This window comes from Lithobates pipiens, unplaced genomic scaffold (genome assembly GCF_037356315.1).
Source record: "Lithobates pipiens isolate NorthernLeopardFrog02 unplaced genomic scaffold, aLitPip1_a1.2 Scaffold_10, whole genome shotgun sequence".
Lineage (NCBI taxonomy): Eukaryota > Metazoa > Chordata > Amphibia > Anura > Ranidae > Lithobates > Lithobates pipiens.
In genome coordinates this window covers 75,655,209-75,674,605 of record NW_027507686.1, presented here as the reverse complement: position 1 = coordinate 75,674,605, position 19,397 = coordinate 75,655,209, and the positions used below count along the sequence as shown (strand labels likewise).

General features: G+C 44.0%; 1 protein-coding gene and 1 pseudogene across 2 annotated transcripts in view; one reads left to right on the top strand and one right to left on the bottom strand.

The window, feature by feature from the left end:
* LRP5 (LDL receptor related protein 5) overlaps positions 1-4,922 on the top strand; it is a 287,294-nt gene extending 282,372 nt beyond the window's left edge. For both annotated transcript variants that reach the window (XM_077455906.1, XM_077455902.1), the window contains exon 23: positions 1,068-4,922. In XM_077455906.1, the coding sequence (XP_077312032.1) occupies positions 1,068-1,329 (262 nt within the window). In that variant the 3' untranslated portion in view covers positions 1,330-4,922. The remainder of the gene's footprint in view (positions 1-1,067) is intronic.
* A 1,658-nt stretch (positions 4,923-6,580) lies between these two features.
* LOC143941896 (ribosomal protein uL30-like) lies at positions 6,581-14,962 on the bottom strand (annotated as a pseudogene).
* Between the last annotated feature and the right edge of the window lie 4,435 nt (positions 14,963-19,397).

The window sequence follows — 19,397 nt, the reverse complement described above, 5'->3', positions numbered from 1 at the left end:
CATGTTTGGTATCTATTTACTCGGCGTAACATTATCTTTCACATTACGCAAAAAAATTGGGCTAATTTTACTGTTTTTTTTTTTTTTTTATTCATGAAAGTGTCCCTTTTCCCAAAAAGTTGCGTTTAAAACACCACTGCGCAAATACCGTGTGACATAAAATATTGCAACAATCGCCGTTTTATTCTCTAGAGTCTCTGCTAAAAAAATATATATAATGTTTGGGGGTTCCAAGTAATTTTCTAGCAAAAAATATGGATTTTAACTTGTAAACACCAAATTCCAAAAATAGGCTTAGTCATGAAAGGGATAAATTGAGCATCAAATCACTAATCATCGGCAGTGTAAGTATCTCTTTCCAACAAGTGCAATAGAACCACTCAAAGGATCAGTCATCCACCGGGGATTAGTCACCATTCATATAGTACTCCTGGTCCAGGCAGGAATCATAGGATGTCAGACCTCAGGATTACAGCAATACCTAAGACATGAGAGGAACAAACAAAAGCGGCAAACAATTGTGAAGCCCATAAGGCAAAGGGAAACAGTGTATTTGTAATGCACTTACAGTTAAGCAGTGAAAAAGATCATCATGATAAGTATAAAATCCACGGTTCTCAGCGTGCTTGCAACAGCCAGCCTGACATGTTTTATCCAAAGGGGATAACATCAGAGGCGCCTCTGATGATATCCCCTTTGGATGAAACTCGTCAAGCTGGCTGTTGCAAGCACGCTGAGAACCGCAGATTTTATACTTATCATGATGATATTTTTCACTGCTTAAGTGTAAGTGCATGACAAATAAACTTTTTCTTTTGTTTGGGTGTTCATTGCCTTTCTTCCATTACAGTTCCCCACATTTGGTTGTACCAAGAGTTTTAGAGGTTCTAGCCATAGTTATATTTATGTTCTAGATTTAAGTAACTGTATTGGCAGTACCCATTGTTTGCTTATGTGATTAAATCAACTACTGTTCTTATAGACATGGGAATGAGGTGATATTGACTTTACAAGTAGGGAGTAAAACAGATGTATTTTTTACTGAACCTGTTTCTGTCTGGTTGCAGGCCCTACCTTATACGAGGCGTTGTTCCTCCCACGACACCGTGCAGTACAGATGTATGTGACAGTGACTACACTACGAGCCGGTGGAAATCGAATAAATACTATATGGACTTAAATTCTGATTCAGATCCGTACCCTCCTCCTCCGACTCCGCGGAGTCAATATATGTCAGCCGAAGAAAGCTGTCCTCCATCCCCAACCACAGAAAGAAGCTATTTTCACCTCTACCCACCTCCACCCTCACCGTGTACGGACTCCTCATGACCATAAATTGAAGAGACCTGCCCCTATTAATTGTAAATATTTAAAAAATGAACAAAAGAACAAATATATAAATATATATATATATTTTATGATCTTAAATATAATTCAGATTGATGTTTTTATAAGAAAAAAGAAAAAATGCAAGCAATAAAAAATAAATGTGAATACAGATGGGGTTGGGAGGGATTGTGAAAATTGTACAGTGGAAAAGTATTTATAATTTTTTTTTTTTATTTAAGTACCACGTGCCATGTTTCTAATATGTCCCACAACATGTTCTTTACAGAAGACTTTAAAAAACACTTCTGTTTTCTTTTTTTTATTGGTGCTAAGCTGGAAAACAAACTCTCCTAACATTATGAAGACAAGTTTGTCTTTCTGTATGCCTTTATGTAAGAAATCTGTAGCCAGATTCATTTTTGCTTTGCTTAGACAGTTCTGTTGCCCTGTTTAGAAACAGACCACATTCACATTCTAAAACTGCCACATAAGGCTTCTGCAATGTACTATACTTTACATAAACCAAATGTTGAGATGGGTGACCCACTTCAAGAAGAATGGCTTCATGCCTTTGCTGCTCAGAGACAAAAAGAGTATACAGTTCAGAACGATCTACCAATCAGCCTCCACTGCTCTTATAGACTCCCTCATCTGACTTTGTATTGTGTGTTAGCAGAATTTCTTCAAGTTGCTAGTTTAGGTACAATCACATCTGAGAGACAAATATTTACCCAACAACCTCTACCTCCAACTGCTACCCCTAAAAAGTATTGTGATATTTTGGGATTGTAGTGTGCCAGTTCTGACAACTTAAGGATGAGGAGCTCTGGATGTCTTAAATAGACCAGATTTGTCTGCTGGAATATTGCAGTCCTGCTAAAAATCGCTGATCACCGCCAATACTAGTAAAAATAAAAATATCCTATAGTTTGTAGATGCGATGACTTTTGCGGAAACAAATCAGTATATGCTTATTGGTATATTTTGTTTTTTCCAAAAACATGTTGCGGAATACATATTGGCCTAAATTGATGGAGAAATTCAATTTTTTAAATATATTTTATTGGATAGATTTTTTAGCAGAAAGTAAAAAATATAATTTTTTTTTTCAAAATTGACAGTCTTTTTTGTTTATAGCGCAAAAAAATTAAAACCGCAGAGGTGATCAAATACCACCAAAAGAAAGCTCTATTTGTGGGGGAAAAAAAAGTATATGTTTTGTTTGGGTACACGCAATTATCAGTTAAAATAGCGCTGGGGGGTGAAACCTTCTGGGTCTGCAATGGTCTCCACAGCACCAAAAGATTACTGCTGCAGAGGTAGAGGGAGCGGGCAGAGGGCTTTGAATATCAACTAAGACAGCAGCCACCAGCACAGGGGACAATGTTCAGTCAAAGTAAGTACAGAACTTTATTCTATAACTAAACAGGTTTTAAAATTACAATTACCATATGAGTTTAGGTGGGCTCATTTTCAAAGAAATAAGGGTAATTTTTCCATCAAACTGCTAATATACAGATTTTCCTTGCGGCTTTAAATATAATAGAAACTTTTTCTCTTTACTAGCTGATATTTTTGTTCTACATTACTGCATGCTTGGGTTTCTGTGAGGGTTGAGGAATAGTTTAAACGCTCAATTCCAGGAAAATGTTAAACGCCATTTATGTCAGTTACATATTTATTAAAATCCAAAGAACAGGTTAGGAGCCAGGTTTATAACCAATCTGTACCTCTTAAAGCAGAGTTCCAACTAAAAAAATTAAAAATCAGCAGTTACAAATACTGCAGCTGCTGACTTTTAAAATAAGGACACTTCCCTGTCCAGGGTGTCTGCAATGTCTTCACCCAAAGCCAACCTGTCCCACGGCTCTCGGGTGCAGGTGCCGGCATCTTCAGTAGGGGAATCAGGAAGTGAAGCCTTGCGGTTCCATACTGCGCATACGCGAGTCGCACTGTGCTTCCTGACTGGTCCCTGCTGTCTCCTGGGACCTGTGTGTCTGCCAGAAGACAGCAAGGGGGGCGGAGGAGGGGCCGGACATGTCGTCGGAAGTCGGAGCAATTACCTGTATTAGACAGTTATCTGCTCCCCTCTCCCCCCCCCCCCACCCCGAAAGGTGGCAAATGTGACACCAGAGGGGGGAGGAACCGGATAAGTGGAAGTTCCATTTTGGGGTGGAACTCTGCTTTAACTGCAGTGGAGAAGAGACCAACTGGAATATTTGACTCATAAGACTGACTGAACAGAGGCAGAAATTACTTTGACACATAACACACGCAAATCTAGCTCTCTTTCTGTGAAGTATATGCATTTCATTTGAGCATCAAATATCCAAATATGCATTTCAATTATATACGTTGGCCTGGATTTTAGCTTTAAAAAATACATTTGCCACTGTATTTCTCTTTGAATTAAGTTGTGTAATGACATCAGTTTAGGTCTCCTTGACATTCTGCATTTGACAAAAGGTCTCACCTTCTTACTGTTTTGTGATTGGTAATCTCTGGTAAATAACAGCCAGTCACAAAACTTTAAGTCGTAGGTGTGTTCTTTTAAATCTATTTAGGAAGGTAAGGAAGATGATGCAGCATGTTCCCCATGGTCTTGCTTCCCTGTGAATGTAAAGGAATTTAAATTTTCATGGAAATTGCATGTCAGGCCAGGACTTATTATAATATGGCAGGTCAATACTTTTTTATAGTTGGTGGATTGAAGCAGAGAGCCACAATATGTTTTTTTTTTTTATCCAGCAATGCTAAATTTTGATACAAGGTGGTTGTGCAGTTTGTATCTAGAATTAAATCTCCCACTAGCAATATCCTGAAGTTGCAGAAAGGGGCACATCTTTATTCTTACAAGTAAGTCATGAGAGAATATTAGACTTTCTGTTTAGCTATAAAAACCCATTTGTACAAAAATAATCTAGTCTGACTGAAGGCCTTTTAGTTTTGTGCTTCCCTTTTCAAACACTTTCTCCAGAATTTCAATATTTGGCTCCCTTGGTACTTTTCAGAACCTTTTCTAAGTGTAAATGTAAAAAAAAAACAACACAGGTATAGGTCCTTTCCTCATCAAAAAATGAACCAACTTACGAATCAAGATATGTAACACCTTTCTTCCACTGTCCGGTAATTTTTTTGGAGCAGGGCAATGAACATGCACAGTGAAGGCACCCTGCACAATTTTTTAACAAAATTCTGCCTGGCACACTGCATGCCAGGGCAGTTAAACGGGAAAGTATCTGAGTTCTGTAAGGTAATTTAACTTTTCTGATGAGGCGGAGGGTATTCCTGATATTTAACCTACAGTACAATATGCTCACAGGAAATGAAGGCATCATACAGAATTTATTTTACAATGAAACTACTACAAGTTTGCCTTCTAATATATGGCACCTGTTTTTAAAGGCTGGCATTGTAGCTCTTGTTTGTTTTCCACCACGAAGATGGAATTTCTCAGGCAGTGCAACTGCTAATAAAGAGAACTGTGCACAATTCACTAATGCATGTTAATCTTATAAATTATTTTGGTAAATAAAAAAAAAAAGTAATTCCAATTTAACAAAGATGCACCATAAAGAGTTATTTTCATGGTATTTGTAGTTTGTTTTTTTTTCTTCCTAATGTCTACGCTATGATTTTTTTTTTTTTTTTAAATGATTATCTTGTTTGAAAAATGTTATTTATCCAGGTCACACTGTAGCTTGTGGCAGTTTAATTGCATTCAATTGGACTTGTAATTGGACATTTTACACACATTTTACATACACACATTTTTTTAGTTGCCTTGACTTTTGAAGCATTTTTACTTGTTTGTGTTACATGGCTAACTGTGTGCATAATGTATATAAATAATTTGAAAAAAAGCTTGGTGAAGTAGAAAGTTAAAGCGGTGTTCCGCCCATTTATAAGTCAGCAGCTACAAAAAGTATAGCTGCTGACTTTTAATAATCAGACACTCACCTGTCCCACAGTCCAGCAGTGCTGGTGAAGGAAGCTCGAGGCACCTGCATTCTAACTGTGGGCGCCCGGCTGCAGCTTCACAGCAGGGCGCACACTACGCATGTGCAAGCTGCACTGTGAATGGCCGGGCAATCTTCTGGGACCTGTGACACGTCCCAGAAGATTGCAAGGAGGGAGGAGGTTAGGGTGATCTTCAGGAGCCAGCGGAGGAAGTTGGAGCTGGGTGCCTGTAAAAACAGGGTACCCACTCCTCCCTCAAAAAAATGACATGCCAAATGTGGCTTGTCAGGGGGCCACCAACACTTAAAGCGGAAGTTTATTTTTGGGTGGAACTCTGCTTAAAGGCAAAAAAGACAATTGTGTCATATGAGTTCACATCCCTTTTACCTGGGACAGACTTGTGCCCAGTCAGAAAGTAAAAGTTGGTTGTATTACTGGGGCCATAATGAGGTTCCCCTCCCTACAGCTGCATGTACACAAAGAGGTGATGATGCTCATGACGTATTGACCTAGAACAGCCATGTGGCTGAAGGCTGAAATTAGACTATACCTTGGTGATTGTAAATTCATTTTTTTTTTAAATAACACATGACATACCTGCTCTTTGCAATGGAATTGCACGGAACAGCCCCAATCCTCTTGTTTTCAGGTCCCCCGACAACCATCCTGACTCCTGTTCTTGGTGTGCCACCATAGGAAGCTGCTTCCTATGGTGGTACAAGCTTCTTTCAGAAATAAAATGAATTGCTAGTTCTTAAAACTGTTCTTTTTTACATCACAGGACTTAATATTCATAACTACTTGCTACCTTCGGGTGAATTGACACTAGCCAAAGAAAGGCAGGAATCCCCACCCAGACACAAGCTTTCCCAACTCAGCTAAGCCTCAGGTTTAAAATGTTACTAAACCCACAATAGTAAAATCAGTCCGTAATGCAGTAAAACACGCTTGTTATACTCACTGTGGAACCTAAAGGGTTAATCCTCTGCATTTTTTTTCCTTGGGGGAGTGCATGTGATCAGCACGGGGCCAATGAGCACTGTCCAGACAGGGGGTCATGGGTCCTGCAGTCTCAAATGACAGCCAGAGTAGAATTCAAACTCATCCTACAAGCTTAAACCAGGCACTGATAGAAGTCACAAGACTGTTGATGAAAAAAGGTATTTAGCCATTTATATTTAGTAAAACTATTGCATTCCCAGGATCTGAGGATCCAGGACTGTCTCAGACATAGAAGACAATAATGGGCTTCTTGGCAGATGTGGTAAGCATTAACCTTAAGTTACCACTAATGAAAAGCTCTTATCTTAAAGGCACTGGCTTTGGGTCCTGGCGGCAGCCAAACATTCTTTTCAGTGAACGTTCACAAGAAGTGATGTATGACGATTGGCTTAACCAGAAAAGGTGTTTTTTTTAACATTAACCATACATTTGATTTTATGTAAAAAGTATTTACAGAGAAATAATGGAAATAGCTTCCAGTGTCCATTTCTGATCCATGTCTCCGTGATCCTTAGCTGAATGGTATTGACAAGTATCGCTCCATGCCAAAAGTTGGCCAACTAGTGTCAAGCTGTATCTAATTTTGAAATCACGTTATAAGATAATAATTGTCCATATGTCGTGTTGTTCTTTTGAAAAGCCGCCAGTAATCCACCAGTCATAGCACAAGTCTTTGGTTTAATAAGGCTTCCGAATTAGATCATTAACAGCATCTCCTCTATGTCCAGGATCCCCCACCTCGGATAGAGAGCCCTTCCTGTTAATAACAAAACGAAAATTGGGCTATAGACTTTCTAGGCACAATACAACAACTTATACCTTAAAAATATAAATTTTTATTTAAAAAGACACAAAAAAAACAAGATCAGTACAAAAAAAACTATATTGGTGGGAACCACCACAAAACACTCTCAAACGTGAAATATTAAATAATCCAAAATGGTGGAACATCAAAGGAAGTTGAAAGATGGTATCATGCTAGACATGTTTTGTGTGTCTTCACGGTTCTTCCGGAGCTTATGCTGACCAACTAACAAAATGAAACAAAATAAAGTATAATAAACAACAAAATATACACAAAATATGAAATTCATGGTATAGAAGTAAGACATCCTGTTAATGCCTGCATGCCTAGCAATAGACAGGATGGAAGGGCATAAGAACTTATTGACTTCCATAAAGTGTTCGCCTGCAGAGTACAATTCATGAATCACATATTCCAAACAGATGATCCCAAACTCCTAGCTCCTTTTGGCTCATAGTATTGTCTGTAAGGGCAACTTTTTAGCCATTTCCTTTCCCCGTCTCAAGATAAGCTCATGCACAGACTTCAGGTTCAGGAAACCCCATGCGACATATGGCTCAATAATCTAGCATCTTCAAGATTTCTGCAGTTTGCTTTACAAAGGACCCTGAGAAAAAATGTTACCAAGTGGAAAGTTTTCAAGATTTGCATCACTTGCTGGCTGACTCCTTCAATGTCTGTAATTTGGACAACAAATGCAAGTTTGTGTTTCTCCAATCTGGGAACTTTCTTTCAGTACACATCCATCCTCCGCAATCTACAGTCATCTCTCATTTTTCTTCTAGAGTTACGGACAAAGGTCTCTAGTCATTTACATTTTATTTGCTTTCCAGGCTAAAGTTTTTTCTTCTCTTCTAAAGGTCTTTTGGGTTCTGCTGCTTTCAGTAATTGATACTTCTTCCGTTTCTTTTTTTTAAAATTCTTTATTTTAAAGATGTGACACAGATACCAGCAATAAGACAACTTCACATTACATATAAACACTGCACATAGGCTATGGCAAGCTTATCCAGTAAATCAACTATACAAAATAAGAGCAGGTAAGCGAATGAGGCCATGTAGTCTGGCCCATATCACTGGTTGAAGTCTAATACAGGGTGGATAGAAGCTTCTGTGCCCATCACTTTTTGTGTTTTCATTGAAAAAGGAGAGATGGAAACGAAAAAAAAGATAAGAAAGAGAGAGAGGGGAAAAAAGGAAAAAAAAAAGGGCTAAAAAGAGGTGGGGGGGGAGACAAACAGTTTGGGGGTCACCCCCGGGGAGTCAAGATCAATAGAACTGGACAGGCGGTGGGGATTCTAGGTAGTGGATCCTAGAGCGTATTGGTGGAACTCGTCAGAGAAGCGAAAGAGATCCCAGTGAAACCATCTGGACTTATGTTCCTCTGACTTATCCCGCAAGGCAGAGGTCATGTCTTCCATTTGCTCAATATCCTTCACTCTCGCGAACCAATGGGCCAATGTTGGCGCAGACTGTTGTTTCCATAGGGGTGGGATGCTTGCCCGTGCAGCATTAAGGAGATGTTTGAGAAGGGATTTATGATAACGTTTTCTTGATAGGGGGGTAAGGTTGAGGAGGACCGCAGCTGGGTTATCATGTAGGGAGATGTCTGTGAGTTTCTGTATGAGCTTGAGCACTGGCTGCCAGAAAGTTTGAAGCACAGGGCAATCCCAGAAAATATGTAAGAGGGTGCCTGAGTGTAGGCCACACCGCCAGCAACGGTCAGTTTGCAGAGGGAATATCTTAGCCAGCACAGAAGGGGTTCTGTACCAACACGTCACTATTTTATACGTAGTCTCTTGATATTTGCTGCATAGGGAAGATTTTTGAGCGAAAAAGAGAATACGATCTTTTTGGGGTTCTGTAAAGGTGACTTGCAGGTCCCTCTCCCATTTTGCTAAGAATGGGGGGTCTTCAGTGGCGTGAAGGTCTAGTAAGGATTTGTAGGAGGTTGACAAGGACCTCCTTATCGGTCCCTCACCCAAACATGATTCCTCAAAAGGGTGGAGCTTTCTGCTGAAATGGGTTGGTTTAGGCAGAGAACCGAGGAAGTGAGGTAGTTGGTTAATCTTCCAGCGGTCTAATGAGGAAGGGGTCAGCCCACCAAGCAAATTCTCCGCAGTGAGCCATCCGGAAGAACCCACTAGCGAAGAGGCTCTCATGAATCCCTGCGGGGCCCGCGAGAGAAAAAATGGGTCAGTGAGGCCAGGTATAAAGTCCGGGTGCCCGATAAGTGGCGTCATTGGGGATGGAAAATCTCTTAGTGAAGATAGACGGAAGAACCTTTTCAGTTCCATAAGAGTTGGTCCAATCAGTGGATGGGTAGTCAAGTGGGTGGCAGAAGTTTTCCCTGCCCAAGGTAGACCTTCGAGTGGGGCACGAGCCGCCTCTCGTTCCAGCGACACCCAGAGTTTCGAGTTGCTGTGCCGACACCAGTCCACCACCCTGGTCATATGTGCTGCCGTGTAGTATAGAGCAGGATCCGGAAATCCGAGTCCGCCCTTGGTCTTTGGTCGTAGTAGCAATGCTCTGCCAAGACGTGGGCGTTTACCGCACCAGATGAATCTGATAAATATTGAGCGCACAGCGTGAAAGAACGTCTGAGGTATCTTGATGGGCAGAGCCTGCAATAAGTACAGAAGTCTGGGCATTGTATTCATTTTCAATACATTACAACGGCCGAACCAGGAAAGGGCCAGCGAGTCCCACTTTTTAAGGTCAGCAGTGAGCGTAGACAAGAGGGGTTTGTAGTTGAGGGTAAAAACCTCATGCAAATTTGCAGGAATTTTTGTACCCAGGTATTTAATTGAGTGAGTAGCCCATTTGAACGGGAAAAAGGGGCGTAGTTTGGAGATGGTAGAGTCTGCTATGGAAATATTCCGGGCTTCTGATTTTTGTAGATTAACTTTAAAATTAGAGAGGGTGCCGTAGCGCCTCATCTCCTGTAACAGGGAGGGTAGGGAGGTAAGGGACTCAGAAATGTAAAATAGAAGGTCATCCGCATATGCAGCAACTTTGTGTTGAGATTTGCCTGATTGAATGCCTCTAATGGACTGATTGCCTCGGATATGGTGTAAAAAAGGTTCCAGGGAAAGGACAAATAGCATCGGGGACAGGGGGCAGCCCTGTCTGGTGCCATTCGAGATAGGAAAAGGGCAGGAATCATATCCATTTACTCTGACTGTTGTTGTGGGATTATCATAGATGGCCGATATCCATGACAAAATGGGATCTGGCATTCCTATGAATTTAAGTGTCTCCTGGAGAAAAGACCAGTCCACCCTGTCAAAGGCCTTCTCAGCATCTGTGGATAGAAGCAGCAGGGGCACCTGGGATTGTTTTGCTTTTTCTATAATATTTAGTGTCCGAATGGTGTTGTCTCTAGCCTCTCTAGTCTGGATAAAACCGACTTGGTCTGGTACAATGAGGCGCGGTAATAAGGCATTCATCCTAGAGGCAAGGATTTTAGTGAGTAGTTTCACATCACAGTACAGAAGTGAAATAGGCCTATAACTGGTGCATAGTAGTGGGTCCTTGTCTGGTTTAGGGATCACAGATATAGAGGCGCGTAGCATGTCTGTAGGGAGGCTGTGACCTTCGTTCACCGCATTGAAGGCCGCAAGAAAGAAAGGCGCCAGAGAGTCCTGGTACATTTTGTAGTAAAGGAGGGTGAATCCGTCAGGTCCGGGGGCCTTACCGGCCTGAGTGTCTGCTATGGCGGATGTGAACTCCTCCGTAGTAATGGGCTTAGACAGTTCTTGTCGCTCCTCTATTGTCAATGTAGGGAGGTCAGTTTCTTGAAGGTAATTGCGGATATCTGAAGCGTTTTGGGGCCTCGGTCGGGAGGTGGACAGTGGGTCCAAATTATATAAATTGGAGTAAAAGACGCGGAAAGTCTCCGCTAGTTCTGGGGAAGAATGGATTTTGGAACCCGATGACGAAAGAAGAGCGGGAACGTACGTCTGAGAACGCTTGGCACGTAAAGCATTGGCCAGAAGACGGCCACATTTGTCACCATATTCATAGAATGAACGACGGGCTTTCAATAGTACATGTTTCGCCTCGTACATGGAATGATCTCGAATAGCCTCCCGGAGCCGGGCCAGTTCCGCCTCCGTGGCATTATCTGGTTGAGTCTTGTGTTGACGTTCCAATGTGTGAAGTTGTGCCAGGAGGTCAGACAGGGTTTTAGTGCGGCGTTGTTTGGCCGCGTGACCGTGTTTGATTAGCATGCCTCTGATAACGCACTTGTGCGCTGACCACACTGAGGCTGGATTAGTCACAGAGTCAACGTTGATAGAGAAGTAAGACTTAAGTTCTCTAAGGATGTCTGCAGCAATTTCGGGATCTTTCAAGAGCGCCTCATTAAGGCGCTACATAGAGGACATGGGAGACGCTTGCGAAATAGCCAATTCCAGCAAGATTGGGGCATGGTCGGAGAGTGCAATGTGACCTATATCTGTCTTGTTGACCAGGGGAATTTCTGAGTGTTTGAGGAGAAAAAGGTCAATTCTGGAGTAAGACCCATGGACGGGAGAGTAAAAGGTGTAGTCCCGTTCTTGTGGATGGACTATTCTCCAGATGTCGACTAGCTGGTGTGAATGTAGAAGATCTTTGAGGAGAAGTCGAGTTCCCCGTGGAAGGGAAGACAAGTTCGAGGAGGAGTCTTTGTGTGGGTCCAAAGTCAAGTTAAAGTCACCTCCTAGGACAAGGGTTCCCTCAAGGAAGGAGTCGAGGGTGAACAAAAAAGCCTCAAGGGTGGGAAGTGGGTTAGAGTTCGGGAGGTATATGTTCGCAAGAGTGAAGGTCTGTGAATAAATTTTCCCCTTTAGCAGCAGGAATCTGCCCTCCTGGTCTCGGTACTCGTCAATATATTGCCAATGGAGGGACTTAGAAATGAGTATGCTCGTCCCTTTAGACTTAGAGGATGAGGATGGACTATGATAAGCCGTCGGGAAGTGTTTGTTTGTTAGTTTGGGCATCTTATCTGCCCTAAAATGAGTCTCTTGGAGAAATGCAATGTGCACCCTCTGCCTCCATAGCTCGGCAAGACAACTGGTACGTTTCCCTGGGGAGTTCAATCCCTTAACGTTCCATGAGAGGAACTTGACAGTCATGTTGCCCCCCTTTATGTCTACTCGCCCTGACTCCCGGGGTGTGATAGAGAGAGGGGGAGAGAGGGGAAAAAAAAAAAAAAAGGGTGAAGAAGAGAAGTGAGGAAGAGTAGAGGTTAAAAAGATAAGAAGAGATCTAGTCAGGAAGGTAGGCTCCGCAGAGAGAAACTACTGCCACCAGGGCAGAGCGTACCTAGTGTGGGGAGTGGTAAGGCACAGCTAAGTTCTGGGCCCCGGTCATTGGATCCCCTGCAGCCATCATAACCGTACGTAGTAAGGCACTAAAGTAACCCGGGAGGGGAAGAAAAAAAAAAAGGGAAGAATAATATCGACATGGTGAAGACAGATCCACAAGCCACTACCACACAGTAGTTGCATCAGCAGCAAACTGGGAATCCCCATGGGCATACATGGGATTAGCACTGATCCAATGCACCAGTCCCGAGATGGCCCGGCACCACGACGCCCAAAATCAGGATGCCGCATGGCGCTGGGCCTCCCCCGGGGCGGGACAACCCGGTTCCACTTGAAAAACTGAACACCCCAATGCCCCTTTCAGTTTCAACTTTAAGGTAAGGCATTGGTTAAAAGATCATGAATATACAAATACCCACACATATATATTTGCTCCCAGACCTACCCACTCGTATGAACAATACAAACATTATAACAAGAACTTTAAGTGAGTGTAGCTAATAGTATACTGGCAGGTCGTGGTTATAAGAGCGAGCTACCGCTATTCCCTCATTGGTGAAATACTCCGAGCCCCGGGGGGAAGAACATCAGCAAAATACCATGGATATGGGGATATACGGCATCTGAGCCCAACCCCAGAAAGGGCTACCGCCCTTAGGTATAGCCTGGTAGCCATTGCTCCAACAGGACGTTCGGAGTATACCAGTGTGAAGATGTTATTCTGAAAATGAGGACGGTAGGCATAACACAGAGTCTGGAGGAGAACACAAAAAAAAACAAAAAAAAACACCAACACTCGTGTGGAACATTCGTAGCATAAGGGAGGCCTTTGGACCTGGGTGAACAAATGTAAACCGGTAGCTAAGCCAGAGGTTCCTCAGATTTCAGGCCCATCAAACGTTGTTCTTGGCATGTCATCTGTGGCTAACAATAAAGGCAATTTGACTCTACGTTCCATATAACAAAACAAGAAAATCAAAACGCTGAGCTGGGTACGTTAGCAAATTGTGCGTAAGCGATCAGCCATCCCCCTTTTCATTCGGCAGTTGTGGACGAGGATTACCCACCCGCCTTGCACGTGAATAGCTCCCACGGCCACGGTTGCTATAACGGGCCCTTTGTGGTCTACCCGTGGGGGCTTGACGTTGCGGTTCCTTGGCGACAGCTGTCATCAACCAATTGGGTACTGAGATTGGATCCATGTCAGCAAAGGCGAACAGGTCTGGAAGCTCTGAAGGGTGACGCAAAGGGAAGGTATCCGGGCCTTTGCGGACAATGAGGTGGAATGGGTGACCCCACTTGTATGTGAGGCCTTTCTCTCCAAGGCCATCTAGGAGAGGCTTGAGCGATCGTCGCATTAGAAGGGTCTTCCTGGAAACATCCGGTAGGAGGTGGACAGCTGCGCCGTCAAATTCCAAAACTCCCACCTGCCAGGCCCGCTGTAAAATATCCTCCTTAAGGGTGAATGAATGTAAACAGCAGAGGACATCTCTGGGTCTGTGAGATGGGTTTGATCGTGGGCCCAGGGTTCTGTGGACTCTGTCAATAATATTCTCAGTGTCCGGCGGGCGGTCAAGGTAGCGGTTAAAGATATTAACTACTGTTTGGCGTAATTCTGAGTGTGGGACAGTTTCAGGTACACCCCTTAAGCGAATGTTCTGCCTGCGACTGCGATTCTCCAGGTCATCCTGAAGTAAGTGCAGCTGTAAAATTTGATCTGTGAGTTCAGAGTGGGAAGTTTGCAGGGTTTGTACAGATTGGACAGATACTATGCCCTGTTCCTGTGCTATTACAGTGACCTGGGAGTCCAGCACAGACACTTCCTGCCTGATAGTGAGTATCTCACTCTTCATGGCTGTTTCCATTCTCTGAACAAGGGACTCCATATCAGATCTTGTGGGTAGCTGTTGAAAAAAAGCCCATAGCCTCTGTTCAGAGGGGGCACTGAGAGGGAGTCCCTGTGTGTGGTGTGGGTTACTGAATGTACTCACTGCGGTCTGATGTGCAGGTGTCATCCTCTGCCCCTCCATATCTGTCAGGCTGAAACACAGAGCGCTGGATGGGATGGGAGCTGAAGAAGAGGCTGTAAGCACTGGGCTGAACAAAGCATCTTCTAGCTCTGGGGAGGCTGCCAACGATCTGGAGAGGCAAGGAGAGAGGTCACTGGAGGGTGAGAAGGGCGGCATTGTGTGATCTTCCGTCGCCTGTGGAGGAAAATGAGGCATGCTGGGGGCCTCCGCGGCGTCTGCATGTGGGGCCGGCGCCATCTTGGCGGCTGCTGGAGTGGAGACTGCCGGCTGAAGTGGCCGCAAATATCGATCCATGCTGATCTTAGAAGCGGGTGGATGGCGGTTGGGTCCCCCTGGTGTCTGCGGAGGCTAGTCAGTGCGGTTAGCGCTCGGTATTGTGACCCGTATTTGCTGCGGGAGAGCCGCCGGCCGGGAGCCCTGTGAGAACGCGTCTTCACGCTGCCATGCCTAGGCCACGCCCCCCTCTTCCGTTTCTTAAAAAGATTTCCTGGCACTCATGGAAGCTTCCTGGGCTCTGTCCCGTCCATGCCGTTCGTTCTGAAAACCGGAAGCTGCACACACACTTCAGTACACAACACGTGTTCCAATCAGCCATCTTGGGCCAGAAAATGTGTTTTCAGCACCAAAGTGTCTTTCTCACCAGTACCCCATTGAGCTAAGAAATGGTTGTTGAACTTACTATTTCCTGCTTATATAAGATTCTGATGGTCCTAGTGAATGAGGTCCTGATCTTTGCAATGCCACAGATAACAGGTTAAAGGCCCTCTTTTGGGGGTGTCCTTCTATCTGGTAGGCATAGATTTGCAGCCTGTAGTAAGAGTTTGCCAAACTGTTAATGTCTGGGTGAAGTGTTCCAGAGAAGAAATACCTGAAGATCCTGCCATTTGGCAGATCTTGGAAGATCTTCCCAGAGCCTTCAATTTCTTGAAGGGATGCCTTGGAGGTTTACGTGCAGAAACTTTCAAGGTTGAGCACCATGTCTGTCCACATGAGAAGGATCCAATGGCTTACTAAACTAACTAAAATGAGAGGCCTTTGGAGGCGACCTCTTGTTTGGAGACTCTTAGCACCGTCCTACCCTTTAAGAAGACCACAAATTTGAATGTTCAAGTTGGAGTTTTACTGCTTTCCCCATCCACGCTTTATGCTCTCAATAGCATCTTCGGATCCACAAAAGTGGTTTTCTTTGTGGCCCTGGAAAGACTGCTCTCCCACCTGCTCATGGTTCCCAAGCCTAACAGAAATTTCAGCCCTTATCTGGACCTCAGAGGTCTTAACAAGTTTCTGAAGGTATAAAATTCAGGATGGAATCGATGCTTGCTTGGCTTCACTAGGAGAATTTCCTGTTGTCAGTGGATATCAAGGATGCCTACCTACCCATCACCATTTTCCAGCTTCACCAGTAGGTTCTATGATTCGCAGTGAAAGATCGTCAATATCAGTTTGGGGCACTGCCTTTCTGCCTGTCCACAGCTCCCACAGCGTTCACCAAGGTGTTAGCTCCAGTTCTGGGGTTGTTGAGGACCAGGTGTATCCAAATTATGGGGTACCTGCATGGCCTGCTCCTCAGAGATCAATCAGCTCAGAAGCTGACATTGAATGTCAAACAGCCAATACAAGTCCTGGAGAGGTTTGACTTAGTGCTAAGTCCCCATGCACATAGGGTGTTTTTACAGCTGCCTTTACCAGCGTCAGACATTTTTTTTTTGCAGCTTAAAAACGCCTCCCCATGTTCTTCTATGGCCACATGTACACACAGGCATTTATGAGCTGTAAATGGCATAGGCATTTTCAAGCTGCAAAAGAAAATCCAGGACTGGCGTCACAGCTGTAAAAATGTCCGATGCTGGATACAGTGTTAAGCCGTGCCAATGTATTTTTTTTTGGTTTTTTTACATGTCAAAATCATTGGTCCCCTATGAGAGCCTATTGATTTTAATAGACATCACATCCAAGTCGGATCATGATGATCTGACTTGTGGTGCGACTTGTGCTCTGAGGATCTAGAAGGAGACCCCCACACCAAAATGAAAAAAAAAAAGTTTGGGGGCCCCCACAAGGTTCATACCAGGCCCTTGGAGTCTGATATGGATCTTGAAAGGGAACCCCACACAGAAATGAAAAAATGGTGTGGGGTCCCCCCCCCAAGACCATACCAGACCCTTTGGTCTGGTATAGATTTTGAGGTGAACCCACACGTAAAAATCCATACCAGGCCCTTATCCAAGAATGCAGCCCAGCAGGTCATGAAAGTGGAGAACAAGCAAGTTCCCTCTCCCCCTCCTGGGCCATAACAGGCCACATGCCCCCCATCCCAAAGCACCTTGTCCCCCATTTTGATGGAGACAAGGGCCTCTTCCCCACAACTCTAGGCCACAGCGTATGAACAGATATCTGTCATCTCCCCTGCACAGGAGAGTAAAAAATATTGAATTTTTAAAAAAAAAATTTTTTTTTCATACTGCATTTTTTTCAAAACTGTCGCTCTTTTTTTGTTTATAGCGCAAAAAATTAAAACCGCAGAGGTGATCAAATACCACCAAAAGAAATCTCTATTTGTAAGGAAAAAAGAACGTAAATTTTGTTTGGGTGCAACGTCGCACGACCGCGCAATTGTTAAAGCGATGCAGTGCCAAATCGCAAAAAGTGGTCTGGTCAGGAAGGGGGTAAAATCTTCAGGGCTGAAGATATTAAACCTACCAGTGGCTCTGTTCAGAGGATGGGACTGATGATCTCTCTGAATGAGCCTTAAGGGATCAAAAATGTACAATTCTGCCAGATTCACTCAGAACACAGTTCAGGAACGCATTGTGTTCAGAATATACTGTGCAACATACACTGACCATTACACTCACCTACCTGACACATACACTCACCTACCTGGCACATGCACTCACGTACCTAACACATGCACTCACGTACCTGACCATTACACTCACCTACCTGACACATACTTCCTGCACTACTCACATCCCCATCCTCTCTCACACAGTACAATGCAGATTGTAGGAGTCCCCATCATCCAGCTGCTCCTCGATATCCCCACCGCTGGGAGGTCAGCTAGCAGCCACTGCACCTCTCCCATGGCTATGGATTATCTCTTCTGAGCACCGCCCCTACCCCTCTGCTGTTCCACAGGCTGAACCAGAGGGACAGACTGAACCACAGTAGTCCTAAAGCAGGGGGAGTTGAAATAGGGTGCCTGCAGAGAGGAATGCCTTACTGGAGGTGTAGGGATTGGGGGGAGGCAATAAGCTGCAGCACAGACCCTCTGGATGGTGGAGGAAGAGCTTTAAACCCCCCCTAAATATCGCACATGGGACGAGATGACTAGCTGCCCATCCCCCCGTCGACATCACTGGCACTGATGCATGGAAGGGAGCCAGCTCCTCCGTGCCTGCACCACCAGTGCAAGTGACTGCCTGGCTGAGGAATTCCCCTTGCATGCCAACAGAAAGGGCACGTGGTCAGCATCATATCCAGAGGTTGTCTTTGGGTAATAGACATATGAGTGCTGCCAGCATTGCTGCAAAGCTTGAAGGGGTGGGGGTATCAGCCTGTCAGTGCTCAAACCATACGCCGAACGCTCAATCAAATTAGTCTGCATGGCTGTTGTCCCAGCAGGAAGCCTCTTCTAAAGATGATGCACAAGAAAGCCCGCAAACAGTTTGCTTAAAACAAGCAGACTAAAGACATTGATTACTGGAACCATGTCCTGTGGTCTGATGAGACCAAGATAAACTTAATGGGTTAGATGGTGTCAAGCGTGTGTGGCGGCAACCAGGGGAGGAGTACAAAGACGTGTGTCTTGCCTACAGTCAAGCATGGTGGAGGGAGTGTCATGGTCTGGGGCTGCATGAGTGCTGCCAGCACTGGGGAGCTACTGTTCATTTAAGAAACCATGAATGCCAGCATATACTGTGACATACTGAAGCAGAGCATGATCCCCTCCCTTCTGAGACTGGACCCAAGGGCAGTATTTCAACATAATGATCCCAAACACACCTCCAGGGTGACCACTGCCTTGCTAAAGAAGCTGAGGTAAGGTGATGGACTGGCCAAGCATGTCTCCAGACCTAAACCCTATTGAGCATCTGTGGGGCATCCTCAAATGGAAGGTAGAGGAGCGTAAGGTCTCTAACATCCACCAGCTCCGTAATGTTGTTATGGAGGAGTGGAAGAGGACTCCAGTGGCAACCTGTAAACTCCATGCCAAAGAGGGTTAAGGCAGTCCTGGAAAATAATAGTGGCCACACAAAATATTGACACTTTGGGCCCAATTTGGACATTTTAAATTAGGGGTGTACTCACTTTTGTTGCCAGTGGTTTAGACATTAATGGCTGTGCGTTGAGTTATTTTGAAGGGGCAGCAAATTTACACTGTTATACATACAAGTTGTACACTCCCTATTTTACATTGTAGCAAAGTGTAATTTCTTCAGTGTTGTCACATGAAAAGATATAATAAAATATTTTCAAAAATGTGAAGGGTGTACTCACTTTTGTGAGATACAGTAAGTCAGTGTGCCAAAAAACATTATCCTGCGTACATCGGGAGCTGTTCAACTGGTGCTATTCTGACCACGTGCGTTACCACTTCTGCTATTTTATCATGGACAGCAAGTAAGAACAAAGGGCAAACAAAAAATTGCGTGAAACTGGGCAAATCTGCCACAGAGGTTTGACATGATTTGGCAAGTTTATGGTGATGCTGTAGTAAGGACACATTCCAGAAGTGGCAGGAGCACTGTATTGCTCTGCAAGGGGACTATTTTGAAGTGTGTAAATGTAGATAAAAATACTTTTTTATTTGTAAACAGAGCTAGTCTTGAAACTTTTTGATATCACCTTGTACTTCACAACATTTCCCTTCCCTTGTGTCTGTTCCTTATTGCTTGTTACAAAAATGAGGATTAGCTGAGCTTGGAGGGTTTCCTGTCTTTTTTTGGCCATTGTCTATTC